At 37.1% G+C, this 26,965-nt stretch overlaps 1 protein-coding gene across 3 annotated transcripts in view; it reads left to right on the top strand.

The window, feature by feature from the left end:
• Positions 1-26,965, top strand: part of SDCCAG8 (SHH signaling and ciliogenesis regulator SDCCAG8) — a 108,961-nt gene that overhangs the window by 35,945 nt on the left and 46,051 nt on the right. For 2 of the 3 annotated variants that reach the window (XM_041404169.1, XM_041404167.1), the window contains 3 exons: positions 1,232-1,374; positions 20,768-20,895; positions 22,990-23,098. In XM_041404169.1, coding sequence (XP_041260103.1) covers positions 1,232-1,374; positions 20,768-20,895; positions 22,990-23,098 — 380 coding nt within the window. The remainder of the gene's footprint in view (positions 1-1,231; positions 1,375-20,767; positions 20,896-22,989; positions 23,099-26,965) is intronic. The other variant, XM_041404168.1, reaches the window with a different exon arrangement.

Raw genomic sequence — 26,965 nt, 5'->3', positions numbered from 1 at the left:
CTTTTATGGGAGGTAAAGAGACAATGTTGTTATGAAGGTGCTTCAAATATTTGTATTGGAGTGGGGTTATATTCATTTGTTCTTGTAGGATGTTTGAATGAATAATTTTATTAATTAAAGAAGATATTGCATCTTGTCTACATGAGGAAACCATCACAAACATAAAGTCTAACAGCTATTCAGCATGAACTCCTTACGTGAACAATTTTATTCTGTACTACAAATGACCTTTCACAGTTTAGTTGACTGAAAAATATGCAAGTTCCCTCCAGCCCCAATGACAAATAAATATTTATGTAGGGAGTTAGTGCAGAACAGTTACTACATGATTAAGCTATACTGTCAGTTTATTCTGTACTCCACTGGCCTTCTTAAAAGCATCCCTAGAACAAAGTATAGTATTGTTTTACAGATATATTCCTACAGGTACTTGTATGTTGTATATGGACTTGAAGAGAAATATATTGTTTCTGAGAATTTCTATGAAAAATGTTTACATTTTTGCTGGCAATGTGATTGGAACAACATAACTCTGGTACATATCACTGGACTTGAAGATGCTGGTCATGCAAACTCGACTATGGTTATTTGTAAATAAGTTAATAGACTCATCACCTTTAGTTACTATGTTGACTTATAAGGACTAATGATATTAATAAAATAATAGGATTAACAGCAGCTGGTATGTTTTGGGTTCAGCTAGAAGTCATAAATACTTCTTTTCAATAATGGTAAAATAACAAAATTACCTTTATTCTGTTGTGTAATATTAGGTGACAAAGCTAAATGCCTCCTTGTCACTGGCTATGTAATAGGCATTAAAAAAATAAATTAGTTACCACGAGAGCTATCCTATGTCAAGCAGCTTCTGAAGATGGCCACTGTTCTACTGCCTTTCTGCCTCTCTAGCACAGTGAATTCAAGCCACAAATATGGAGTCTTCACATGAGAAAAATGGAAAATTCTTGATTGCCTGTAACTCTTAAGCTGCATGAACACAATAACATTGATTGTATATTAGAGTATTTAAATACGAAACACATTTTGGCTTTTCTTAAGAATGTAATTTCAACTATAATTTGCTTGTTTTGCAGTTTTTATCAAGTAACTACTTTTGTTCAAAAGCTGAAGTGTGCGTTATTTTCAGGTGCTTTGATCACATTTTTTTGTCTTAAAATGTATCTCTATGTATTTCTTAAACACACTTTCTTTGGTTCTATAATTTTCTAAGAAAATAGAAAAACTGGGATTAGAGCTCAATGGGAACAAACAGCGTTTGGAACAAGCCCAGCAGGATGTGACAGAAGCCAGAGAGGAGTGCCTAAAACTGACAGAACTGCTGAGTAAATCTGAGCACCAACTGCACCTCACCAGGTACCCCTTATCCTATTACATGCTGTAGTACCAATTTCATTCTGCTGATTTTTTGCCACAGGCTTCCCCGCAGTTGTAGATACTTGCAGTCATTGCCTACACGGGCAAGCCCTCAATTGTGTTAGATGTGGAGATTTGAATAAGTAAGTTCTGAACTACAAAGTGAGTTATGAACTATAATTTATAAAAGTGAATTAGTAATGTGTAGAAGAGGCAATGTTCAGTTCTGGTGGTGAGGTGGCATGGTTTTAGGCAGGAAGAAGAGCAAGGGAGGCTGCAGCTACCCTTTTTTTCTGTTGCTGTGCTTAGTAGGACAAATGTATTTGAAATGTTGTTTGAGACTGTAGTGTAGAGCAGCAGTGTTGAGCATAGGAGTTCTTAGATTAATAACCTGAAATTTCTTCAGCAGAATGACCAGGAATATATATACAAATATACAAATGAACATATTTTTCTGTATGAGGTAAGCTCAAGTATGTGAGGAGGGTGTTTCAGTCTCTTGCTCAGTGAAGATACAGTACAATGCATTGTGTAATGAAAGACCTCCCTTGAGCCTATTCCATCCTTGGGTATAAATCCCAATGTCTTTTGCTGCACTATTCATTACACATTTCTAGAAAACTCCAGAAGGCTGACATGCCAATTATTCATTGTAACTTGATTCTGGGTAACTGCAGAACTTTTTTCTTTTTTCCTTTTGCCTTGGAAAACGCTATTGTCCAACTGTTTGCAGGATTTTGGTTGTGTGTGTGGGTTTTTTGTTCCATTGCCCTGCTCCCCCCAAGAATGAACATCCATAAACAAATCTGGCAGCTTTCACTCAGTACTTAAAGGAAAAAGTTAAGTTAGTTTAAATTTTTCATAGGGGGGAAAAAAAAAGCTTAGATTTTTATCACTTAACAGAAGTCTGTGTGTTTATCCAAGTCTTGTACTTTTTGGGCTTTGTGAGAATTCTGCCATTGAGTAAATGGAAATAAAATAGAGCCTTGTCTAAACTATTAAATTCAATGAATCATTTTTTTATTCAGCTAAATTTCTGTGTAATTCAGAGCACGGTTGTTTAACAGATGGAAGAAAGTACCACTCTAACAGCCTGTATTTAGAGAAAAAAATATGCTAGAGGTTAATGAACTTGAAAAAAGTTTTGGGTGAGTTGTTAAGATATCTAAAGTTTGGATTTAGCAGAACTTTATTAATAATGATTTGTTGTGATAGCTAACCAAATGGCTTTACCACGCTCCTTTTAGCAAAGGCTGATTATATGCAATAAAGCTCTGGATATCTTGGAGGAAATCTGACTAGTGAATCTATAATTTTACTCTTTTTTTTTGGTGAAAATACTCAAAATGTAAAAATGAGAACTACTGCCTGCTTTTACATAGCAAAGTAATTAAAGCTGGATACCTAACATAGAGATGATTCAGGTAGCTTTTTGATGTAGTCTCTGACTCGGTAAGTTTCTGGGATGCAAATCATTAGAGGCTGGGAACAGTATTTTGGGCAAATAATGCTCTGTGCTGGCCCTGTTCTCATTCAATTTCACAGACACGCTTTTTGAGACAGATGCTGAACTGCCATGGCTCCTTTGACCTAGTGCGGACGCTCTTCTGCACGGTCCTGATCTCCTTGGGGTTTTCTTGGTTGTTTGGGGTTTTTTTTTGTGGATTTGGGGGATTTGGTTGGTTGGGTTTTATTTTTTTGGGTTGGGTTGAGGTTTTTTTGTGTTAGTGTGTGTTCATGTTTGGCATCTCCGTAAAAGATTTGAAATATTTTCTATGCTGATGTGTATTTATTGGAAAAATGAATATGATGAGGCATGGGAAATAGTTTCAATTTTTTTTTCTTGACATTCCCAAATTCTGTAACACTGTACATTTTTGTGTTCTCTGTACACTTGGAGTGTCTGTCTGCTTTTGAAGAATATGTTAGGTGATGTTGCTTGAAGAAGGGGGGAAAAGAGATGAGAGATTCATTGCTCCTGATCTGTTACCTGTTTTCCCCTTGAACTCAAATTCATAGGGCAGGGTTTGAAATGTTCTCGTAGTGTCACCTGTTTTCCCTGCCTTGCAGAGGGAAACATCCCCTACTGAAATGACACTTGTCCTTAGTACTGTACTCTTTTTTCCTCTCAGCTCACCTCCTCGCAGAACAGGTTTTCTGTGCTAGTGAAGGTATAAAAGTCACATGTCTCTAGTGGCATTAGTTTTGCATTTTGAACTCAGTATGTTTTTCATTGATTGGTACATCCATAGCTGTTGCGTGTAAATTATGGTTTACACTTACTGTTTGCCTTCTTTCATTTATTCCCTTCACCTCAAATGGCAACTGTGTCAGAGAAAATACTTGAAGGGTAGGGGTAATAGCAATCCTATGGGGGTTGTAGACTCATTCACTGTGGCGCTTGCCAAGGAAAACAGATTTTAAGCTCTAGAGTCCTGCCTGTGGGAGGTTGCTGCAGAAATTGCACTGATTTAGTGCATCTCTAGGGTATTCTGGCCTTGGCCTCGTCTTGCTGATTCTCTTCTTTTCAGGAGAGGACCAGCTGGTTCACTCCAAGTCTTCTCACAACGCTGGAGTTGAGGGAGGCCTGTACTGCTGTTACACCATTGTGGATAGTCTTTCTGTTGCCTTGCATGACCTGTCTGTGCTGTTCTGGCAGAAATAAGAGGTGGCTGAGAAGATACAGAAATAATTCTTTGTTTTGTAAGAATTATTGTATTACTAAGGAGAAAAGCTTCACTAATCCACTAAGTTTCGATATTGGAAATAAATATGATTATAAATGAGTACAAGAACTTTGGATTTTAATGTATAAAAATGAGATAAATGTATATGAAAGGAATAAATGAGAAAAAACATGCAGTCTATATCATAATGAGAAAAGAAAGTACTCTGCAGAACAGCACTTTCCAGGAGTGCCATTTCTTTGCTGTATCCTAGTTTTCAGACACTGTTGATTGATTACCAACTAAACAGCTTCTAAGTTAACAAACTGTACTTGTTAAAAAGGAATAAAAAAAGGTTACAATTAGCTATTCTAAACCATTGCCACAGAGTTTAAAATTGCCTTTTCCTGTCACCTTTCTTCCTGGAGCAATATGTTGCTTAGAAATACTTGCTATTAACATGCACTTTCTGCTATTGAATCTAGTTAGTAATTCTAATTTGTATGTCTTCAAAAGACAGGGAAATGCAGAACTTCCACTGTGTAGTTTTGCTTGTCAGTCATGTAACTTTGCAGATGAGTCACCATGCTATGAGACTGACCATGATTGTTTAAAGTTTTCTTAGGGGTTTCTTTTGCCCTAGTTTCGGCTTTGAGGTTACTGCAGTAGTAGAATCTTATTAAATTAGTTCTTAAGTCAAATTGCTCTCACTTTGGCAAGGTTGGGTCTTGCTAATTAAGCTTACCTGAAGCCCTTCTTCAGAGGGTAGAAAACATACAGGTCTATTTTTCTTAGTTAATGAAAAATAGTCATTAAAAATCATGTCAATATGCTCATGGAAAAGATCATATAAAAGATGCAAGATGTTAACAACTTGTCCAGATCTTAGTGTGCCATCTAATGTAAAAATTTTTTTCACTATTCTTGTGTATCAAAATCATCATTAAAAAACATTTTTCCTTGTCTTTTAAACCAGATCTGGAGATATTATTTTTTTCAGTTGCAGTCAGATGTAGTTCCTGTTCACATACATCAAACAAGTTAAATACATCCTAAGAAGTGAGGGAATCATCAAATTTCAAAATTAAAATTTTATTATGTCATCATGCATTTTCTCAGGGATAAAGAGAATGGTGATAGGTGGCTGAAGATATTTTTGACTGAAATGTCATCTGAAATTTGATAGAAAATATAATTGATTAGAATAGAAGCAGATTTAGTTTAGTTTAAAATTTATTATTCTTGTTTGTTTATATGAAACGCTAAGAACTTCTCAAGGTCACCTTGTAGGTAGGGCAAAATTACTAAATGAACTTGTGTTTTCATGTTCAGGTGAGCCACCAAGTTGCTCTAAATCCCTGTCACTCTCTTGAGACACTAAAGTTTATATTACAGTGGGTCAGTGGTTGCTGTTTTTCTTGATTATTCTTTTTCCCCCATTATGTGATATTTCTTCCATCTTTTTGACAATTATATGATCTCTAGAAAGCAGCATATCTAAGGACATGCCAGTTGGGTTTCAGCAGTGCTATAGTCATCCTACTGTGCATTGGTGCTTCTTGCTGGTTTCAGTGACTCCATTAAGACTAATTTCTATTACATGTACGATAAGTAAAGCACATACCCTCCCAGGTTAATGTGGCATTACTTAATCTCTGAAGCTCTGGTGTTGAGCTGTATGTCATCACCAGTGTTCCTTGTTAGAATTTGCAGCCTGCCTCATTCATTGTTCTCCCTATTTAAGCTATACTATCAAATGATAAAACAAACTTCCTGGTGGTTATACACTGCCTTCCAGGGAGTTGCACAATACTTAGTATTTATTGTGGGGTTTTTTTTCTGGTAGTATCAATTAGCTAGCAACATGCTTAATACCATGCCTTTTCTAACAATTTTAGCATCTCAGAGTCCATAGTCTATGCTGGGAAGCAGTTTTGGAGAAACATTGTTACTAATATTAAATGACTGAGATATGCTTAATCTACTCAGACTGACTAACTGATGAAAGTACCAATAACACTAGAACTGGGGGTGTGGGGGGGAAGAAGCAGAAATGAGGTGTAACCAGTGATTGATTTCTAATTTTTTTGAAAAAAAAAAAAAATCAATACGCAAAAGCATTATTTTAAAATGCAGGGATGAGTGATAACATGAAACAACTCTAACTAATAAACTTTTTAGATTCTGCTTCATATGTTTACTTTTCATTAAATTTAGGGACGGTTGCGACTATGTTGTTGTGATTCAGTCAACATTTATTTCTATCTGGTTTTCATATACAAAGGCATCAGGATGCCAGAAAATAAACTGTTAACGGAGAATTAACTTCTTTGGCACGCTTTCATACTTATCTTCCAAATTAAAGAAAATGAAATGGGCAGAAGCAGAGTGTAGATTACCTCCTTTTTGTCAAAAATGGTGGGAATTTGAAAATTAATAATAAAAAAGGGAACAGATGCAGTAACATGCCAGAGGGAGATTAATGTGGAGAGTAAAATCTGTGAGCAACAAAACTGAAGCAAACTGAATCAGTGGGAGGTGGTTGTACAATCAAAATCAGGATAAAAGAGAAATTACAAACAACCCTGCACTTGTCAAAGTAGTAGTAATGAAATCCTGACTCTGCCAGCAGCGAGAACCTGTGTTAGCACTTTGGGGTAAGGCCGGGAGCCGGGTGCCAGGTAGGAGGGCAGCGCGAGGCTGCTGGGCGGCAGCCATCGCGTGTGGAACAGATGGCGGGGAAAGCTGGCCGGGGAGGGGCTCCTTCGCAGAGCTAATCAGACAGTAACGGATAGGGCAGCTGGGAGGACTGACCACCGCCAGGCGAGCGGCGGGGTAGCCGCAGCCGTGCGCGATGTGTGCAGTGGTGTGCCCGCCGGCCGCACGCGAGACCTTCCAAGGTCTTTTCGGTGCCGCCGCGGCCGCGCGAAGTCGGCAGGCGGGCGGGGACGGGCCCGGGCCCAGGCCGGCACCGCGGGCCTCGGCGGCCTCCGCGCGTCGAGCGCGTCCCGCCGGCGGCATCGCGCCCCCTCCGTGCTCAAAAACGCGGGGCTTTGCTCTCGGCCCTGCCCTGTGCTGAGGTTACGTGGTTTCGTGCCTTGCCGTAGCGGTGTAGCGAACGGAGAATGTGGCGAGTGACAGAAATGCGAAAGCACGTGGGTCCGGGGAGTGCTCCGGGAAACCGATAAGGAAACTTTGCTCCCGTTGAAAGGCGGGAGAGCCGTAGGTCGGCACCTTCCCACAGGGCTGGGCCCCTCCAAGAGTGGAACCAGTTTTCTGATGTGTTATTTTTGCTCGGAGGAGGCACTTCCCTACTCATAAATGAGAGCTTGAGAGGGATGAATGGAGGTCCGAGCCTTCTGATCCTGAGTCACATGAATAATTTGACTCGCGTAAGAAGTAAAGATCAATAGGGTTTCTTGTGCAAGTAAGAGGTAGTCATGTGTGAGAGGATTACTAGGTCATGCCCCGTGTTCATGACGGTCAGCTTGAAAGAGAAATGAAAACAAAATTTTATCAAAGAAAGGGGGAAATAAAATCCTGACGTGTAGCAAGGGAGATCTATTAATCTACCTATTACTACCTGAGTTTGTTTGATCGGGATATGTGATACTTTTTTAGACAATTGTAACAAAAAAACCACCAACGTATCCTGCCTCTGCTTTTTGAATTTGTGTATATCTTGTCTGCAGTAGGTTTATAGTTTGGTTCAATTATCCATTTTGAGCAGAGAGGGGAGAAAACATTACAGGGATTTGAAATAGGTAGTATAATATAGCCATATGCTATTTATGCAGCAGTTTCTGCAATAAATCTAATTTGGTGCTGTCAAAAAAAATTAGACTTATTTGCTATAGCAGCACATTAGTAAATGATTGTGGTAGCTTTGAAAGTTGTCATTCACTCTGCTTTACTTGCAACTGAATCTTGCAGAGCTTTTTTTTTCGTTCCCCCTTCCTTTTCCCCTGAGCAACTCTGTGAAAATCTGAGCTCTTTGTCCTGCAGCTGTAGAAACTGCAAATATTTTCACTACTGAAAAGAAGGGCTTGCTTTAAGGGAATTGAAGATGGAGGTGGAAGAAAAAATAGCCTCTATTGTTAATAATCATATGAATGCATATGTGGAACAATCAATAAAGTGGTGGGGGATAAATTTCTCCCTTGCCTACAGGTTTTCATAGTGCAGCTGAAATTGTTTATCTGATTATACAGCATGTAGATAAATTAGCTGTTCTGCGTTATTATAGAAGGTAAAATATTTTACCTGCCACGATAAGACCATATGCTGCTTTATGAAGACTGATACTGAGTGATTTGAAATAAATCGGTTCTGTCGTCTTCTGGCAGGGCGTTGTAAAATTTTCTAAGCTGATACACTTTGTGTCAAGATAACACACAATTATTTAAATATCATCCTATTTAATATTTTAAACATATTTAAGTGATTGTACAAACATATAAAGGCCATTGATGAATTTTTTAAGGGAAGGAAGGAAGGGTAAGTGAAGGAGTAAAGAACAAATACAAAATCATATGTTAATTTTGAACATTAAAGTGTTTACAAATTATTATTAATTCTAACATGATTAACAATGGTATTTATTGTCCTACAATAAATATTTCTTAAGAAAAAGACAATAATGTTCAGATTTTAGTATTAGATTCATCTAATTTTTTTTTTCACGGCATTTAAACTGCAACTGGTCACATCAATGATCACATCAGGTTGTTGAGGCAGCCAAATTGCTACTGCACGTAGAGTGTGGTTCAGGAGCAGTGACAATACTTAAAGCGCTTTGGAGCGAGTGGTGAATTCAGATGAAACACTGAAGAGACTAACTGCTGTAGAAAACAAACATCTTTATAAGGTCTTTGTTTTCAGCAGTTATTATTCAGCACTAACAGTAATAAGTTTATGAGTGTGTATCAAATATTTACTTTGGTCTCATTCAAATTAGGTTTTTTATTTCTGTGACTAATGACAACAGGATAATGATTTTTTTTTTTTTTTTGAACCAAAGAAGTCTTTCAGATACATGTATTCAAGGCTGCTGGATTTCTTGCTGAATTTGCTACTGGAAAAAAATGGTTCTGATTTTTATCATTATTTCTGACTTGTTCTAAAGCTTTTCTCTCAAGTACATTGAAAGCCTGTCTTTACAATAAGCTAAAATGCACTTTTTGTGTCAGCACTTGGTATTTGTGAACTTCAACAATTTTAAAAGCTGTCTTGTGCTTTCAGAAGTATATTCAAAGTTGTTTGTTTTGTGCAGTCACAGCGGTTGTTGATTTGTGGGTATTTTTCCTGTGCTGTGCAAAATTCTGCTCCTTAAGTTCTTGCCTAGAAAAAAAAAAAATCAACTGAGAACCCAAAAGGTCGTCAGCTGGAGACTTTATCCAACTTCAGGTTGAAGAGCATCAGCCTGTAGATTGTTATTGCTGGGAGAAAGTAACTGGTGGATGGAGGGCGGAAGAAAAAAAGTCGCCTGGGCACGCCAGCCTTGGCCGCCTGGCTGCCCTCGTTCCTCGGCCCTTGGGCAGCGCCCTGGTGCCGGCGGTTGGTCGGGAGAGGCTGAGCCGGGAGATGCCCGTCCCGAGCGAGCAGATGAGTGCTGCCGGCTACTTGACAGGGCTCAACTCCTCGCCCTGGCTGTGCTGGCAGCGCGGCAAGGTTAATAGTGTGCTGCTCTTGGTTGCCCCTGTGGGTTTGGTGGTTTGCATGTCAGACTATAGTTTTGTTGAAACAGGAGCAACTTTTCGTGATTAGCTTCTCCTTGTTGGCTTCCACAGGACTTAAGTCACTGGGGAATTAAAGAGTCTCTGTAGTCAGGTGGGACACTGCTGCGTCCTCTTTTTGAACCAGGCTTTCTCTTCCATTTCCAGTGCATTTGTTCACCTGTATCTAGTTTCCCATGGAAGAAGATCATAGCATAAGAAAATACTTCCTTGCAAATGCAGGGACTAATCCCTAAAAAAGTGATAGATTAAGTTTTTATTCAGCTAAACTTAGGCAGTATTTGTCAATGCAATTGTCATTAAAATCAAATTCAGACCTAATGTAAGTATAAATACAATTCTGCTAATGAGATTGGATTAACTCTTGGATTTGATCCAGAAAACTTTACTTTAAATTCATTTTTGATAAAGAGGTAATAAAATGGGTGGTTTATTATAATTGCGTACAAAACTTGTATTTTATTTTTTAGTATTGTATTTATCTTGTGAAAGGTTATCTTTTTTTGAAGGATACCAAGGTATGCTGTGAAATTGAAGGTATTTCTTGTTTTAGAAAAATGAGACTATCAAGGAGTTAATGGTTCAGGAGCTTTTGGTTATTAGAGTCTATTCCTGAAAAGAAATATGGACACAGGAATTGCTAAAAATAATGTATCCTGCTAACAATAAGAATTTAGTTTCAGCATCTCTTTACAATTTGTCTCAATGTGGAAGACAGTATTCTAATAAAGAGTTGCATATGTGTGTTTTACAAGGCTTGAAAACAAGAAAAAAATATTAAGGATTTTTTTCTTTAAATAGTGTTGCATTTGAAACATCAGTAGGTAGGGCAAAAAAAAAATGCTGCAGATTAAATAATTTTAAATGAGTTCTCTTGACCTCTTTAAGATTTTACTGTAAACTTACTCAACTGTTCCCATTTTCTCTTTGTATTTTTAGTCAATATCTCTGTTACATAGAGTCAGAGTCAAAAGTCTTCATTTATTATTTTATTTATAATATTTTATTAGCCTTTTCCACTTCTTCACGTAGGTCTTGCAAAGTCTTTCTCAGATTGTGCTAGCCCTAGCAAGAAGGAGCAGATACACATATTTGAGGAAAAACACATTAGTTTTTGGAGTTAACAAATAATGATTAAAAGCTATTCTTTTGCTTCTTACTATTTCTCCTATGCCCCAAACTGATCTTCACAAATACAGGACTGTAAAGAACTTCATCTGCTGCTGGTTAGCAGAAGTGGATTTAAATCTACACCGACAGTTCATTTGACAATGACCTTGAGGGGCTTTGCTTCTTGAAGAAGAAAGCAGAAGCTTGCGGTAAACAAAGTTCACTTCTGACAGATGGATTGAATGACAGAAAGGTTGCGAGTGCCAGAATAGCCCTGGCAGAGGAGGAAATGTTCAGTGGAATCCAACAGGAGAGGAGGTGTGAACAGGTGCAGGGTTGCTGACGGAAGGGGAACCAGATGGAAGGAGCCAGAGCCAGTTTATTTAAAGGAAAAGGCAGAAAACACTGAAAGGCTGTGCGATCAGTGGCTAAAAGTGTGCATGGAAGAAGGTAAAAATTCACAAAGCAAAACTGCACAGTGGGATATCTAGCACTTAGCATAATGGTAGTAATTTGTGAGTTTCGTTTTAAAGTTGCTATTGAAATATGTTTCTCCCTTACTCTTGACAGCATAAAGATTTATAACCTGTCCAAAAGGGAAAAAAAAAAAAAAAACAAAACTAACAAAACCACCACCAAAACCTTCAAGTGTTATGCTGCCTGTCCATTATTTCTAATACTGCAGGCAGTTAGAATCAGAATAATATAAAAATTATGCCACAGCTGAAGAAATGAATAAAAGGCATATAAGGCTGGATTTTTTTTATTTTTTTAACTCACCTGTTTTTATCTAGCTCTTGTGACCTGTGGGCAGATAAGCATGGTTTTCATTAGGATGTTTTTGTAAGATCTAGAGCAAATTGGCAATTGTCAAGTACAGTGTAATGTTAGCACAGTATTTCTCATCTTCTTTGCTTTTGGTCATAAGTCTGTCAGTTTGCTGGAATGTGTGGTAGCTTGCTGTAGGATGGGGTAGAAATCTAGCTTACCCTAGATCAAATTCCCTGAAAATCAAATATTGTCTTTCAAATTGTCATCCTGAAGAAATGCTTTGTTCTGTCAAACGATTCTGCTTCTTCCCAAGCTGTTCTTGTGAGGCTTGGTCCTTTGCAGGCAGGGAAAAAAAAACATTCTTGAACTTCTTGATTTCAACAATAGTTGGGGATCATTATCAGCTTCCACATATTAGGCCTGTGGCACCTTAAGCGCAGGTTGTGTGTCCGTACCTAACACGTGTGAAAAATGCAGGTGAGTGTTGAGCAGTCACTCACAGTGCATCTGTGATCTACTGGATCGTTCAGCTGTGCTGAGCTGATCCGGATCAGGTGTGAGCACACAGGCACTTTCCTTTTTAATTAGCTAGAGCATGCAACGCCGTGTTTATGCTGACTTGATGCCAGCTGCAGGAAGGACAGATGATACCTGATTCAGCATAAAGCTTGCTGGTACAAAGTTAACGTACCAAAAACATTGGGTTTTTGAACAAATTTAAATTGGCAGAGTGAGTTCATAGCAGATCAGGTCTCTGCATCATTTAGCTGCATCATTTTTTGATTCAATGGTAGGAGCCTGATGGTTGGATTTACTGTATTAACAAGCTGAGCCTTGGAGTACAGAGTCACAGTTATTTGAACCTGGTCTGAGCCTATGCTGTTGCTGAAAAGCAAGTCCCTAGAGTGGCAATATATGGCTATGTTTAGCCACATTTGCCAGACCCTTGCTTCTGCTGACACTGGAAGACAGGCACCTGTGTGATCAGAGTATTCAAGGAGTTAGTCAGATGGAAAAATAATAATTTCTTGAAGAATGGGTTGTGTGAGTGCTCATTGTAAGAGGATGAAAAGAAGGACCACACCTCTTATATTGACATTGTCTGCCTTAAATATGTCCTGAAGCTGCATTGTAAGAGGCTGCTGGTGCCAAATTCAAGAATCACCATAAATCAAGAAAATTACTCCTTTATTTTAAATACAGGGAAAATAATTTGTGTAAATTTGTGTATGCAAAACACGTACCTGTAAAAATCTTCTATGTTAAGCAATTGTTTTAATATACAGTCATTTGTAAAAGTGGCTTGTAGAACAAAGAATATTCTAGAGAAATGTGCAATATTGGAAGTGCTCAGGCTACGTACTAAGACTTCAAAGATCACCTCTCCCTCTGCTGTATTTAATTGTGTGTTTCTATAGGGACTTAGGAGCAAAGTAGTTCACAATCTGATGGTAATAGTCATGAGAGAATTGATGTTTACTTACAAGCTACATATCTTGATGGCAAAGCTTATAAATGTGACAGAAAAATCAGATTGTGATTCTATGTCAGTATATTTGACCTAATATGAGATGTTAAATTACTGTTAGAGGTGCTTTTTTCTTCTCTAACATCAAAATAGAGGGAAGCTATTGTTAATATTTGGTTGTGACTTGATATACAGAGGACTATTGATATTGAAGAGAAGTTATTGAGGAACTGGTGGTTTTCTGGATATATCTTGATGGCAATAATGCCAAAAGAGTAAAATCATGTTATAGACTAGGTGTTTGCAAATTCTTACTGTTACGCTGAATGTAAAGTAAGAAATGCACTCTTTTCATTTTGTTAACTGACCTCACAGATAGAAGTAGAGATGCAGAACTTAACTGTGTTCAAGGTTTAATCCATAGAAACTGTGGGAGTAACACTGTGTTACTGTATGTCTGTTCCTATGGTCCTACTGATTTTCATCTGTCTCATGCCCACTAATATCTCCATTAGTTGAAATAACTTCTAAGTAGATATCAAGTATGGCAAGCAGGAGTAGGAGTTCTTATCACATGCAGCCATTAATGTATAGTTTCTCCTGGTGCCTCAGTAGGACTTAAAGGGCAAAGTGGAAGTTTTGGACTAAGGTGTTTCATTGTTTCGGTAGACTTCTTGTTATTATATAAAGTGGAAATAAATACAGACATTATAAAGCAGTTCCAGTGGTGTGACTGCATCCTAAATAGAGTGATATGGAAAAAAAATCAGTGGGTACAAGGAAGTTAGTTATATGCACTGACTTTTGTTTCAGCAAAATTTAAATTTTTTGAAAAAACAGAAAATAGTATAACAACTTGACATTACTTGAATTCTGGGAATGCGGATATAGGTGACAAGTTACCTGCATTTTGGGGAAAATTGTTTCAAGCTAATTTGTCAACTAATTGTAGTTAGTCTCTTGATGAGGTTGGAAATCTGCACAAATCTTAATATTTTCTTTTTTTGCCCCCCAAAAGTGTTTCTTATGATTTTAAGTGTTTCTTTGAAATAGTAGTAGCAGCCTGGAAGAGTTGTTTTTTCCAGCCTTTCATCTCAAGTAGGGTAGTGAAGTTTCATTTAGTTTCATTAACATACTTTAAATGTATTTCTACTTTCAAGTTATTTCTGTAGCATCTTCTAACTTCCTAGATCTATATTTAAAGAGCTGGATCAATTTGAATGCTGAATTTTTCACCCCTTGACCTTTACATAACTTTTCTAATTGCTTGTAATGATTCTCATGGTTCTCATTGCTTCTCACGGTTATGAGAAAAAAGCTCTGACATTTCATTATTTTAGGAAACTCTGTATTTCTCAACTAATACAAGAAGCAATATTTAAGTTTTGTTTGTTTCGTTATGTTTTTTTGAGCCTCAGTTGTTATGAATAGGCCCACATGTATCCTGAGAAATGATGCAGTCCTTCAAATCCACCAATTAATTCAATAGTTGGGTTTCTTCAAAATTTGACCATGCAAATATAGATTTACTGAAGCTCACCAAACACAGTGTGCTGGCTGGGGCAGTTTCCAGAAACTTGAGCTTTCTGCTGAGAAGACCTGGCAGCCAACTCCAGAATCAGCATCCAGTCAGCTCCCAGAAACTGACAAAAAGAGCAACTCAGTGGGTAATTCCCTCGATGGGATACAGGAAGGGCAATTTTTCAGCTCCTTGGAAAGGTTTAAAGAAATGACCTGATCATGATGCTTTTAAAAGATACTTCTACATAATTCTTGAGGGAGCATGCACTCATATGTCTGTTCTATATTATTTTTTGCCATAAGAAAATTAATTTCATGCCTTTCTTTTGCCTTGTAAAAGCACCAAGAGCCATAAAATCCAATCCACACAAGCACTGAAAAAATCAAATCCTTTATTACAAAAATTCAGATGGAAAAAAAAAATCTACAGTGTTTAATAAGAGGGAAACCATTAAACACTGTCCAGCTAAGTCCTCGTTCAGAGCAACCATAGGTATTAACTAGGTCCTGTTAGATAAAAATTCATAGGCCTTACAAAAGAAGAGAACCGAAACAGTCAGTGCTAAACAAAGGTTCCTAGAAGCCTGATTTAAAGGAAGGGGAGAAATCTTGTGACCCTGAGCCTTCTTACTGAGTTGATCCAAACATATGAGCAAGATGCACGCTCTAGAGCTCTGTTAATTTAGAACGTGTGGAAAACAATAATTTTTAACCACAGCTACATTTAAAACCAGCATGTACCTATTTACCTGCAGAATTACAGGTCTTACTGTGTTGCATTTTCTTACTTAAATGTTTGAAAATACTAAGATTGGATAGCATATGATAAAACTCAGTAAACACATTCTCTTTTGTAAATAGCTGAATGGGGTACTGCAGAGCTGTTGAACTGAAAGGCTGGTCTGAAAGGAGTTATAGAAGTTTTACATTAATAGAGAGAATTATTTAATATTGTTCCTGGGGAGAATGACTTCTTCATAAATTGGGGGTTTTTTCCATGTTTGTAGACCAACCTTTAGACTTGTCTGCTAACCTGAAAAAATAAAAAATGAGCCCTTGTTCTTCTGTGTATGACATACATACAAAGATACATAAAAAATACAGAGGAAAGAAGTTTGTGAAGTGTGATCTTATTCTGTATACCTTCTCTTATGACCTTTATCATTGTGAGTTTTGAATAGTGTCTGGTAATAAAGTTAGAGATAGCAAAAAATTTTCTCATGTGTCCCCTTAGAGAATAAGTCAGGTATTGTGACATCTTGTTTCAGCTTTTATACTTTTTTTTTCCTTTTTATCGTGGTGGAATGTGTGGTTTGTTTGGTTGTGTTTTTCTCTTCCTATAGCCTGAGAGAGGAGCAAAGATATGCTCTAATTTTCCATTCTTCCTTTGACACTTGCAGCTGAAATAATAAGATAAAATAGCCTATGAGAAGGTGATTCAGAAAGCTGCTAGTAATGGACAGTCCACTAGACTTGTATTGTTGAAAGTTTGCAAAGCAGACTGCATAAAACACTGCTAAATCTTTGTACCCAAAGTTATTTGGTCTCTAGGGCTTCTAATACATGTAGTCTTTCGAGAGTTTTAATTTATTTGAGTGACTTCATGCAAGATTTTACTAAAGATACTGGGAATAAAATGCTTGGGTAACTCCTCAGAACTTTTCCAGTTTGGCAGAGAATCTTCTGCTATACATTTATTTTCAAAGATACCGGGAGAGAAAGCTCATTTCCTCTGAAAGAGCTACGGGAGCCTTCGGCTGAGTCCTTTCTCTTTTCTGAGGTAATTTGTTGTGCAGTGGCTCACAGTGCTGGCCCACTTGGCTACATGCTACCTAGCAAAGAGGTCTGTTGTGGACCACTGAGGCATGTGGTAAAAGCATCAGTGGAGGCTTGACTGATCCTCCTGCTGCCCAAGTCTGAGTGTGGGTGCAGAGTTCCAGGACTGGTCATCATTTAGAGAAGTCTTGTTAGTTTGGGTAGCTCAAGCATTAAGAACACTAAATGCTGGCTACTCCTTAATGATTTACGAAGTTCAGGTTAAAACAAGTATATATGAAAGCTAAAATGCTTTATAATTATATTTTGATATTATAATTAATTTGTAATTAATATGAGATGAAGATGTCAAAAATAATGGTATGATAACCTCTTGTGTATCACGGAACTGAGATAATTGCTAGAGTATTTTAATTTGTCCAATTAAGTTCATAGTCCTTACTAATGGATCCATTAGCTTTTTTAAAAATGCCACATGTTGATCTCATGGAAAAATCAAATAGTCAATACAGGAAGCATGGCTGCTTCAAATTGTAGTTGCTTTGCCAGAAGAAATACTGGCAACCTCCAGTCAGAGGCCTAATTCTACATTAAGAATCATCCTGCTTTTTTAGTTTTTTTACTTTTACTGTTACCAAACTGAAAGACTCCTTCAGAAATGCGTGCTATTGAAATGTAGTGAAATCCAAACCATTTAACTGTAGTGAAATACATACTATTTTACTGAAATTCAAACTTTTATCAATCTAAGTTCTGTTTTATTCTAGTCAAAAATAGATGAGCTTTTAGTGATGTAAAATATGACTTTTATGTCACTTTACATACTTCCTTTTTCTTTACTGCGAAACCCTTTGGCAAAGAGTGGACTTCTCTTGTAAATGGATCTGTGATCCAATTTTTGTTTGTTAGTGGTGAGAAAGGTGTTTTGGTTTGGGGTTTTATTTGGGTTTTTTTAATTAAGTTTAATGGCTCAAATTCAGCCAGGATACCTTCATGTTAGCTTTGAGATCAAAGTGAAGTTTCACTTTGAATTTTTCACTTTCTGTTGCAGCAAGGATTTTTTTAAAGTTTGCCAGAGATGGCAATTTTCTTTTTCCGGTGCTATAAGCTACAGTTCACAGTGCCTTTTGTTTTGTCAAGAACATATGAAAAGCATAACTTTCATGCACTACAAGCCAATATCAAGTTCACTGAGATATGCGAACCAGTTAATTGAGTTAGCGATGGCTCTTGACAGCCACAATGCAGGCTTGAAACAGGGGTTTAGAACTAAAATCACTGTGGAAAACCTGTGCTTCAGAATGAGGCTTAAGAAGAGCTTGAGCTTTCTCCACGATTGAGTCTTTGGTTGCTTCTGACTTTGTCCCACAGAAGTGGAAGATTTCATGAGTTCTGTGTGTCTGCTTTGGTAAAACTGATCAGTGTTGTGACCAATCACATGTGCATTTTAGTGTGTTCTGTTTTTTGCACTGAGTAGAGCTAGTGTTTGAATTTCAGTAGAGAGCAGGCTGGTGCACTTTAACCACTCATCTCCTGTATTTGACCTCTATAGATCAAGTTTTCAAAAGTTCTGGAACAATTAATCTTTAGCTGTTATTTCTGATTCAGATATTAGCTGTGTCATCAAAATTAGTCAGTCGTAGCTTTGCTTTTCATTGTCTCTGTGCTTTCCATTAGTGAATATAAGAAATTCTGTATTTTTTTTAGAAGGAGACTTCTGATGTCTTTGCACTAATGCTGGAGGGACAAAGCACTGTTTCCGCCTGTATACAGTCCATGGATTTTCTTTTACTCTGAATTGTGAAAGAATTGATTTAAGAAATTGCAATTGGACAGACATTGTCAAAGCTTCTAGAACTCCTCAGGTATTCGTTGGTTGTAACAGGAAGGTTACCAATAGATTCTAAAATCTCTTGGGCTGCCTTCTGCATGTTTTATACTTTTTTTTTTTCTCCATATATGTGTTAGGGAAATTTTCAGTTGGAGGGCAGAGAGATTGAACTTAGAGAGCAGGTTCACATCAAGGTGTAGATAAAGGACATGCCACTCTGTTTAGACAGATTTGGCTCCAGGATATATTTTTGCTTCTGGGCAGTTCTAAGCACCTCAGATATTGTTCTGTGTGGCATTGGATGTGTTTTAATTCCAAACTTTTAAGTCCTAAGAAGCTGCTCTTCTGTGTAAGAATTACCTGTTATCCTAGTTTTACAACTGAGCTTTTATCCACTGTATAAATTCATCTTCAACCACCCCATACACACTTCAGCCTCAGGGCACTTACCACACATCCATGGTTTCTGAGCTCTGTGTAGTAAGTGACACAGGGGAGTGGCTTTTTTGGATGGGTCCCCAACACAGGAGAGTGTTTTTGGGGGCAGTAGGTTCTCCATTTATTTTGAACTTGTGGTTAGCATGAGTTCATTGGGGGGGGCCCTCGCGGTGAGGAATGGACCTTCGCAGGTTTGCCTTGGTAGCTTGAGCTGTGCAGCTTGCTGCACACTGAAGGTTACCCCCAGCAGAAGGCCAGCCAGCCAGCTGTGTGCCAGATGACTGCACAGCACCCAACTGCACACAGCCATCTCACATGAGAACTATTAAATAAAATACTGTGCTACTGACACTTTCTTTAGCTGAAAGCGTCAGAGGAATGTGAGAGGTGCTGGTGGCTTGTTTTTCCTTTAGTTTTTTTAGCAATTCAGTGCTATAACAACTTTCTGAAGATAAAAAACATTTGTAAAATAAAGGGGTTTGCACAGACTAGTTTCCAGCAAATATGGGAAAAATATTCTTAGTAATGCTTTCCATATTTGGAGCTTACACTGAAAAAATGATGGGTGCATCACTCCTTATGATAGCCCCAATACGATTACAAAGCAATTCTGAGAGTGATGTGATAAAGTACTATTCAATATATGAAATTTCCTTTAAAAATGTGCTTTGTTTCCTTAACACTCTTATATTTTTGTTATCTAAACGTATTTGCTGTCTTTCCTCAGAAGAAACTGCCTGTGATTTCCAAGGGAGTTTTGCCTAAGGTAGGGCTTGAAACATCAGGACCAGGAATTAGTGTAATGTGACCCACCATTTGTATTGCTTTGGGGTAAATTTGAGAGAGAAGATTTAACATTGTGTGTGTCATGCTGAGATATTGCAATATCTCGGATGGGTTATTAGGCACCAATCCAAAGGTTAAGTGCAGCAACCACATGAGATGTGGCTTTATCCTTACATGATCTGTGCCTGTGTTCTGTTTTGTAGCCCTCTGAAATAGGTAATATCCCTAGAATAAAACATGTTTATAAGACTTTTTGAAGCCTGTCCCAAGCTATTAAATGTCATTTCAGTAGAAAGGTGTTCACTCACATCATTTGAAATCTAGAAATCAGTCCTTGTATGTGTGAACTCACTGATGTTTTAAATGTGGATCCCAATGTGCACCAGATAAATATTCACGACCTTTGGGAAAGTCTAGATCAGAATTTACAGTTCAGGATCTTTTCTAATTTACATGCATATATCTTTTTGGGGTTTTATTTTCCATGCTCTTTTTGCTTGGCTTACATTAAATAAAATGCTTCAATGGAGTGTGGTAGTCTAGCATTTGTTTTGCCTCAGGAGTGGATTGCCCCATCTTGCGTATCTGGTCAAGTAAATTGCTCTCTTGCCTGCATAGTTCAATAATAGTACTGGGCTTTAGACCTCCCTGTACAACCCCCCAGTGAGCAGAACCACAAGGGGCTGGGCCTGTGTGGTGCTAGCAGTCTACTCTATTGTCATGGATGCATTCATCTCCGATTTACATAAATTAATAGTTAAAACTTGTTTGGTTGCTAAAGAAAACTCATTAAGCTTTCAGAGTAGCTGTATCACGAGCACTGTGGCAATCGCTCCCATTGACTTATCTCCTGCTGATTCACTGGGAACCAGTCCATCTCAGGGTCAGGTCCCTAAGCTTCATTGCAGAATTAAACAAATAGCATTTAAAAGAAAATGCAAATAATATGTGCAGTGCAGGGTGAATGTTGGTAAGCTTCCTTATAAAAAAGAGGTCGTGATTAAAATTTTTAAAAATAAAATCCTATTTTTGTCTGCAGGGCCAATTTTCTCTCAGGAAATAGATCATACTTTTTATCCATTTTCTGCTAGTCACTGGAGAATGTTTGACATTGTAAGAGAAAGGTCAGTTTCTATAACCTGAAGTGGGAGGAGAATGTTTAATGTGAAAAGCTTGGCCAGATTTTTATTATTATTATTATTATTTGAATGTTCTGCTTTACCCTTTTAATTTTTCCTCTTCACTATATGATTTTTATTTTTCTTTATTTCCTCTTTGGTTTATTTTGTAGATTGGAGAAAGAGAACATTCAGCACAGCATTAGCAGTGAAGCAAAGGCCCGAGCCCTTCAGGCCCAGCAAAGAGAGCAGGAGCTGACACAGAAGATGCAGCAAATGGAGGCCCAGCATGAGAAAACTGGTAGGTGGTAGGGAAAGATTAGAGCCTGGGCACTCACTCACAAGCCAGGCCCACGCCTTACTGTGAAATGACATCAGGAACACCTGTAACCTTTGGCTGGCCGAAGGGAGCAGATGCTAACTACACCGGAGATTCCGAATTACATATTAGTTAGCGTTTAAAAGAGAAAATGGAAAGTATTGCCCACTGTCTGTTGATTTCAGAGTGCTGCTCTCACATCTGCTGCACCATCTGGATTATGAGTTTATTTACCTGTGTTCAAGAAACGTAAAGCTGAGAGAGACCACAACAAAGTAGAAAAACAAAGGGCTTGTTTTTGGCTGGATTTTCAGGCACACATGTTATATAAAGAAAATAGCATCAGAAGCTCTGCGGGAAATGCTCCGAGCTTACAGTTAAAGTCTCCTGAATAGCATTGAACAGTTCCCACAGTACACACATTATAGCTACTCTAAAAGCTTAATGAGTTTGCTTCGGCATCCAAACTGGAGAAAAGCTTTAGCCATTAATCGGTTCTTAATTCACTGTCGCAGCTGGATGTAATTCACTGGCTCCAAATTGATATGTTCCTTTATTTAATCTTTGCAGCCTCAAACATTTTTAGCATTACCATGTGCCTCCCCCACATCCTCAGTCTAGAAGAAAGATGTTTAATCCCTTGCATACTTCAGGTTCTCATAATAGGAGACTTCATTGCATTGACTTAGCCCATCAATAACATCTAACTTTAATCTGGAAGCAAAATGGGTTTTCCAAACAAACAAAAAAGAGCTTTTTGTATTATGAAGTACTATGCCAACAACATTAATAGAGGTGCATATTATAAATAAACAAAAAAAAGGAATTTTTAAGAAATGAAATCTGTAACCCACGAGCATGGAAAAGAGGAGGAGTTTCAGCTGTTAAAGAACACGATATATTTATGTGTTTAACAAAATACCATATTTACCCACCAGTCATGCAATACTTTCAGGAAAACTATACAACATATATTAATTATATGGGGTGTTGGATAATAAATAAGGTAGCAGGCATACTATTTAATTGTCTGCCTTTTTTTAGTATTCTCACAGTACTAGAAGACCTTTCCATGTGTTCAGGGAATGCAAACAGCTACATTATGGCTGCTGCCTACACTGTAGGAGAAGAAAAGAAGCTCTCAGAATATTTTTTTTTCCTCCTTTAGCCAGCACATCTGCATATGACCATGTGTGATTTTGCACAAGAGAAATGTAATTTACCTTCCTGGTGCATAAATTGTCCCAGTATACAAAAATGAAAGAATATTATGTCTGGGTCTGGTTTTATGTATCTTTAGTAGAATTTAAGGGAGTTGAAAATTATAGTCATTTGTAATGTATATAAAGAAAACCTTGTTTATTATGACCCTACACACATACAAGGAATTTGGGCAAGTGTGGTCATGCTTTCACTGATTTTAAAAGCAGAAATCAAGAAAGATTATTTTGCAGTATCTCCCTTCTGAAAGAATAAGGATACCTGGATTCTAGGTCATGAGTTTAGGTGCAGTCCTAAGTGATACTAACTGAAAATTAATTTAGAAAATGGTTTCATTTCAATTGTCATTGGGCAAGAAGTCTAAATCTTTTCATTTAAGAATAGAAAATTGCATTATTCATGATAAGTTCAGGACACAGTAAATAAAGGAACTGCTGTTTTATGGAGATACTGAAATGAGTCTACAGTGTGAGCATTTGGGTTGCTGGTGTATCCTCTGCACCAGTTGAGCAAGCAAAAGTCTGTTAAAGCATGGCTTGCCAATTTTATTCCTCCTAGAAATGTCAGTGAACTTCTAGCTAAAAAGCAAGCCCACCAGATTAGATATCTAGTCTTCACAGTGATTCTTCTCTTACAAGACCAGATTCGGTGGCAACATTTCTTTAACACTTCAGCTAATTCTGACATGGAGCCTTAATTTGGTAAGTGATGATGTCCAAGTAGCTGAAGTTTAAAAAACATTTCAAAGTAGAATGAACTAGAAGAAAGAAATTAAGCATGTATAAAATTGTTTCTATGTTATCTATAAATTTATATAATAGTAATTTTATAGTATCATAATTTTATGGTTTCTAGTAGAAGAACTGGATTCATTGCTGACCTCCCAGAATACATTCATAGCAAAATTAAAGGACGAATGTTTTGTGTTCGCAAAAAAGTTGGAACAAATGTCAGAAAAATACAGGTTAGTATGTTTGTGTTAACCTGACCCTTTTATTACTAGGACATGCTTCTTTATCTTTTTATTTGTATTTTAATATTTATTATTTTTCATTTTGTCTCAGGTATTATATATCATATTAATGTAATATATGCCCCTTAAGAATTCAGTATAATATATGTTCCCTTAAGATTATGTTTCTGACAATTGATTCAAATTTCTTCGAATCCAATGTAAAAAATTGCGTAGAATTTTCTTCCTTGTGTTCATATTCGTAATATGAAGGATAGAAAATTGTTTAAAAAGCTACTATTCAAGTTTATCTGAAGTTATATGAAAAAGGCTAAAGATTCAATGATGTCGAAACTGTTACAATTTTATTTATTAACTCTAGTACTCTTTTCACAATACTACACTGCACACTGGATATTGTCTATAAAATAATTGTCATCAAAATTGCTTGTCATTGATGCTCTGATTTTGCTGCTGCTTTTTATCAATCAATAGCAGATCTAAGTTCAAAGCCATTAAAAACTGAGGAAGAGAGCAACATCCGGAAGTAATAATAAGTTAAAGAAATACAAAGCTATAGAGGTATCTATCCAAAACTTCTGTAAGATAGAATTATCTTCTATAGAAAACATGAATTTTGTAGTTCTTTAGCAGCAAATAATTTGATTTTACATTTTTAAGTGTGAAAATAGTATCTGTTGAAACTTTTTTTGGGGTTCATATTTAGAGTGGTAAATTGGACTTCAGTGGAGAGTTGGCATTCGGTAACTTCTGTAAATTAACTGAATTTGGTAATTAAGGCTAGTATGCATCTGATGGCTGATGGAAAGTAAGGAAAACATTCAGCAAAGATAAAATTGGTTTTCAAGGCAGGATTTTTCTGCTGGGTGGATTTAATCATCCTCTCGAGGTAATGTAGAAGAGACAAAACTCACTCAGGGAGAGAACTCATTTACCCGAGAACCCTCTTCCCAGGAATGGTCAAAGGAGAATTTAAGTAGATCACAGACACTCACACACACACATGTCTGTAATAAATATAATATATGTCTGTAATAAATAAAATATATGAAGTTTCCCATGGGTACTGCCTCTACTGCCCATCTTACTTCCCACTGAATATAAAGTGTTGACTAGCTGTTAAGTGACTGAAGTTGGGAGATGAATCCCATCCAGAGCATTTGGGGAAGAAATGAGAAACTTCAGGGACTGTAAGTAATATTTCCATGCAAGTGTAGTAAGGGGTACTTGAGAGAGAAGCAAAGAAAATTTTTCCTCTGAAAAAGCAGAGCTCTTCTGCTAAAGTAATGCAAAATCTAAATGGATTCAAATCATATTATTATTCCAGCAATAAAAAAGCACACAGACTTTGTTGCTAGAGCTCACAGTCACAATATAGTAACTGTAAAGGATAAAGGATAAAGGAAAGACAGAAAATATACTGTGAAAACACATTATTCTCTGAAAATAAATACTAGAGATTGCCAAGTGTTTCTCCACCTAGCAGCATTAGCTGACTATGTCAAGGACCTGAAAATGGGAAAAGGAGCCCTCTTGCATCTCCAGGAAGTGGTAGTTTTTACACAAGAAACTGTAAGGAAGAATGCATGAACGTTGTTCTGAGAAGTGGTCCTAAAATAGCTTGAGCTTGCCTTCATTGGAGTGGGAACTGCTGCAATCAGTTGCAGGGATAGAGAAATAGGTAGAGACAAAAAAAATAGAAGGTAAAAATGAGAACAGCAAGGTGGAACTGGAGGTGGTGGAAAATGACAGACTAATGTAGATGGCTTCACAAAGTGATGTGATCAGGAGATCAGATGCAGAAAATTATTTTAGCCAAAGCATGATGGGCAGGTATCCCTCTGGAGCACCTCTCTGAATGGCAGTCTTCAGCTCATTGTCACTGAATGCAGTGTAAAACCACATTCTAGGGCAGAATACTGTAGTTTTGTCTTCTGGAAAAAAACCCAATAATTTGGGGAAGATTTTATAACTTAGTGCTTATGTACATTAATAAAGGCAGATCACAAAGCAACAGCATGCCCTATTTTCACAGAAAATACTTTTCCATTTTTTCTGTATTTTTGATCTTACCATAAATTGAATTTTGGATCTGGATGTGTGTTTTCTTGCTGTACTTCTAGAACCATTGTGCCTTATTTTCCATGGGCTTAAGAAATAACTGTGTGCTACCAATACCATTATTTAATTGGATTTAATTGGTAGAACACTCAAGCTATTTTAATAACAGATGCAACAGTAATTTTATTTAGTTTGATATGAAGTACTCATTTGTAATAAAAGACATTTCAAATTTATCTGTGACAACGACATATTTCTACAGTATCAGTTGAATGATCTGAATAGCACATATATTTTTGTATTTAATGCAGGTTTTCTGAGAAATCTAAACTGAAGTTTTTGTGTTTATATGTAAGCTGGAACCATTTTTTGAGCTAGTCCCTACACAGAGAGGTGTCAGAAAGACAATGTCAGACGAATTATAAACCCCTCAATCTGTGCAGAAACAAGATAGTGTCTGTGAAGGTTTTCGTATGCATAGGCATGTTTAAAAATATAGTCCTTTGTTGATTTCTTCTGTTTCTCTCTTGTTTTGTTCTTTTTTTCCCTCTGATTGTCACTGTCTGAGTTTCTAGGTTGTAGATTAATGCTTAACACTACCCACTGTGTATTTGTGATTTGCGTTTTGTAATTAAGGGGAACAATGGGAGTCCATTGGGTCTCGTTATATATAATGGTTGGTTTAATTTGTTTCACTTCTATCTTGTTAATTGTAAATTGATCATTAAGATTTGAATTCTAATCTGTCACCAGGGTTGTGAGTATTGAAGCTAGAGCAATGATCCTGGTTTTAATCACTGATGATGAGAAACAAATTTTATAATTTTGGTACATATTGCAGTTCATATATTTTAACACTGTATTTTATGGTGTTATAAATATTGTTAAATGACTTTTAGTGTAGTTTTACTGTTTGGACTATAATGTATAAATTATATTACTGGTTTGGCAACAGTAGGCATCCAACTGTGTGAGTTTAATTGAAGTAAAGAACACATACCCGGCTGAACTATTTTTCTGCATGTTTGGTTGACTGCAGTCATTGCACTCAATACCAGGAGTGAAATGTTTGTTGAAGGTAGCTGTATGAAGATGGGGAACAGTCTGTCTGAAGATTCTGTCATTAAAATTAGATGCAACAATACTGCATCAGCAGAAAATATTTTAGAGTGTGTGTTTAATTTCTGTGCAAGTAAACAATTGGTTTTAAGAGCAGGAAAAGGCAATGTTTAAAAAGCACTGAAATGAAGAAGCTACTTCAGAGGAGTAAAGGCAGCATTGCCACTTTAGTGTTCAAAAATCAGCTCATCCTAAAGATATCCTGAGACTGACTTTTAATTTTGACTATTTAACTTTTTCTCTTTTTTTTTTTTTCCTTTAATATTTAAGTAGTTTGGAGGCTAACCTGTTTTGGGGTTTTTTCCAAGACTCTTCCAGCAAATATGGTAGATTAAACCTTAAAGTGGTTTTTAAATAGAAGTTGAGGTAGTTAAATGGATCCCGAAGTATAGAGGGGTTTTTGTTTCTGTTGTTGCTTCTGCCCCATCAATTATATTTGATATAGTAACAAGTAAATAAGACTTGGCAAAATCTATTATGCACCCAATTACAAGCATGCATTTTACATTTTCATGTGTTGTTGTAGCTTTGCTCTGTGCAGTTTCAAAATAACAGTGATTTCATACAGGTCGTTTGAGTGTTTCAGATCTGAGAAGCACACACAGATCCATGACAGCCTGACTTGTGGGGCCAGCCTGAGTCTGCAGAAGTGCCCCTTCCTGCTGAGTTCAACTCCAG

This window comes from Onychostruthus taczanowskii, unplaced genomic scaffold (assembly GCF_017590055.1).
Source record: "Onychostruthus taczanowskii isolate IOZ18803 unplaced genomic scaffold, ASM1759005v1 scaffold21, whole genome shotgun sequence".
Lineage (NCBI taxonomy): Eukaryota > Metazoa > Chordata > Aves > Passeriformes > Passeridae > Onychostruthus > Onychostruthus taczanowskii.
The sequence above is the reverse complement of the archived record's forward strand: the minus strand, read 5'-3'. Positions and strand labels throughout refer to the sequence as shown.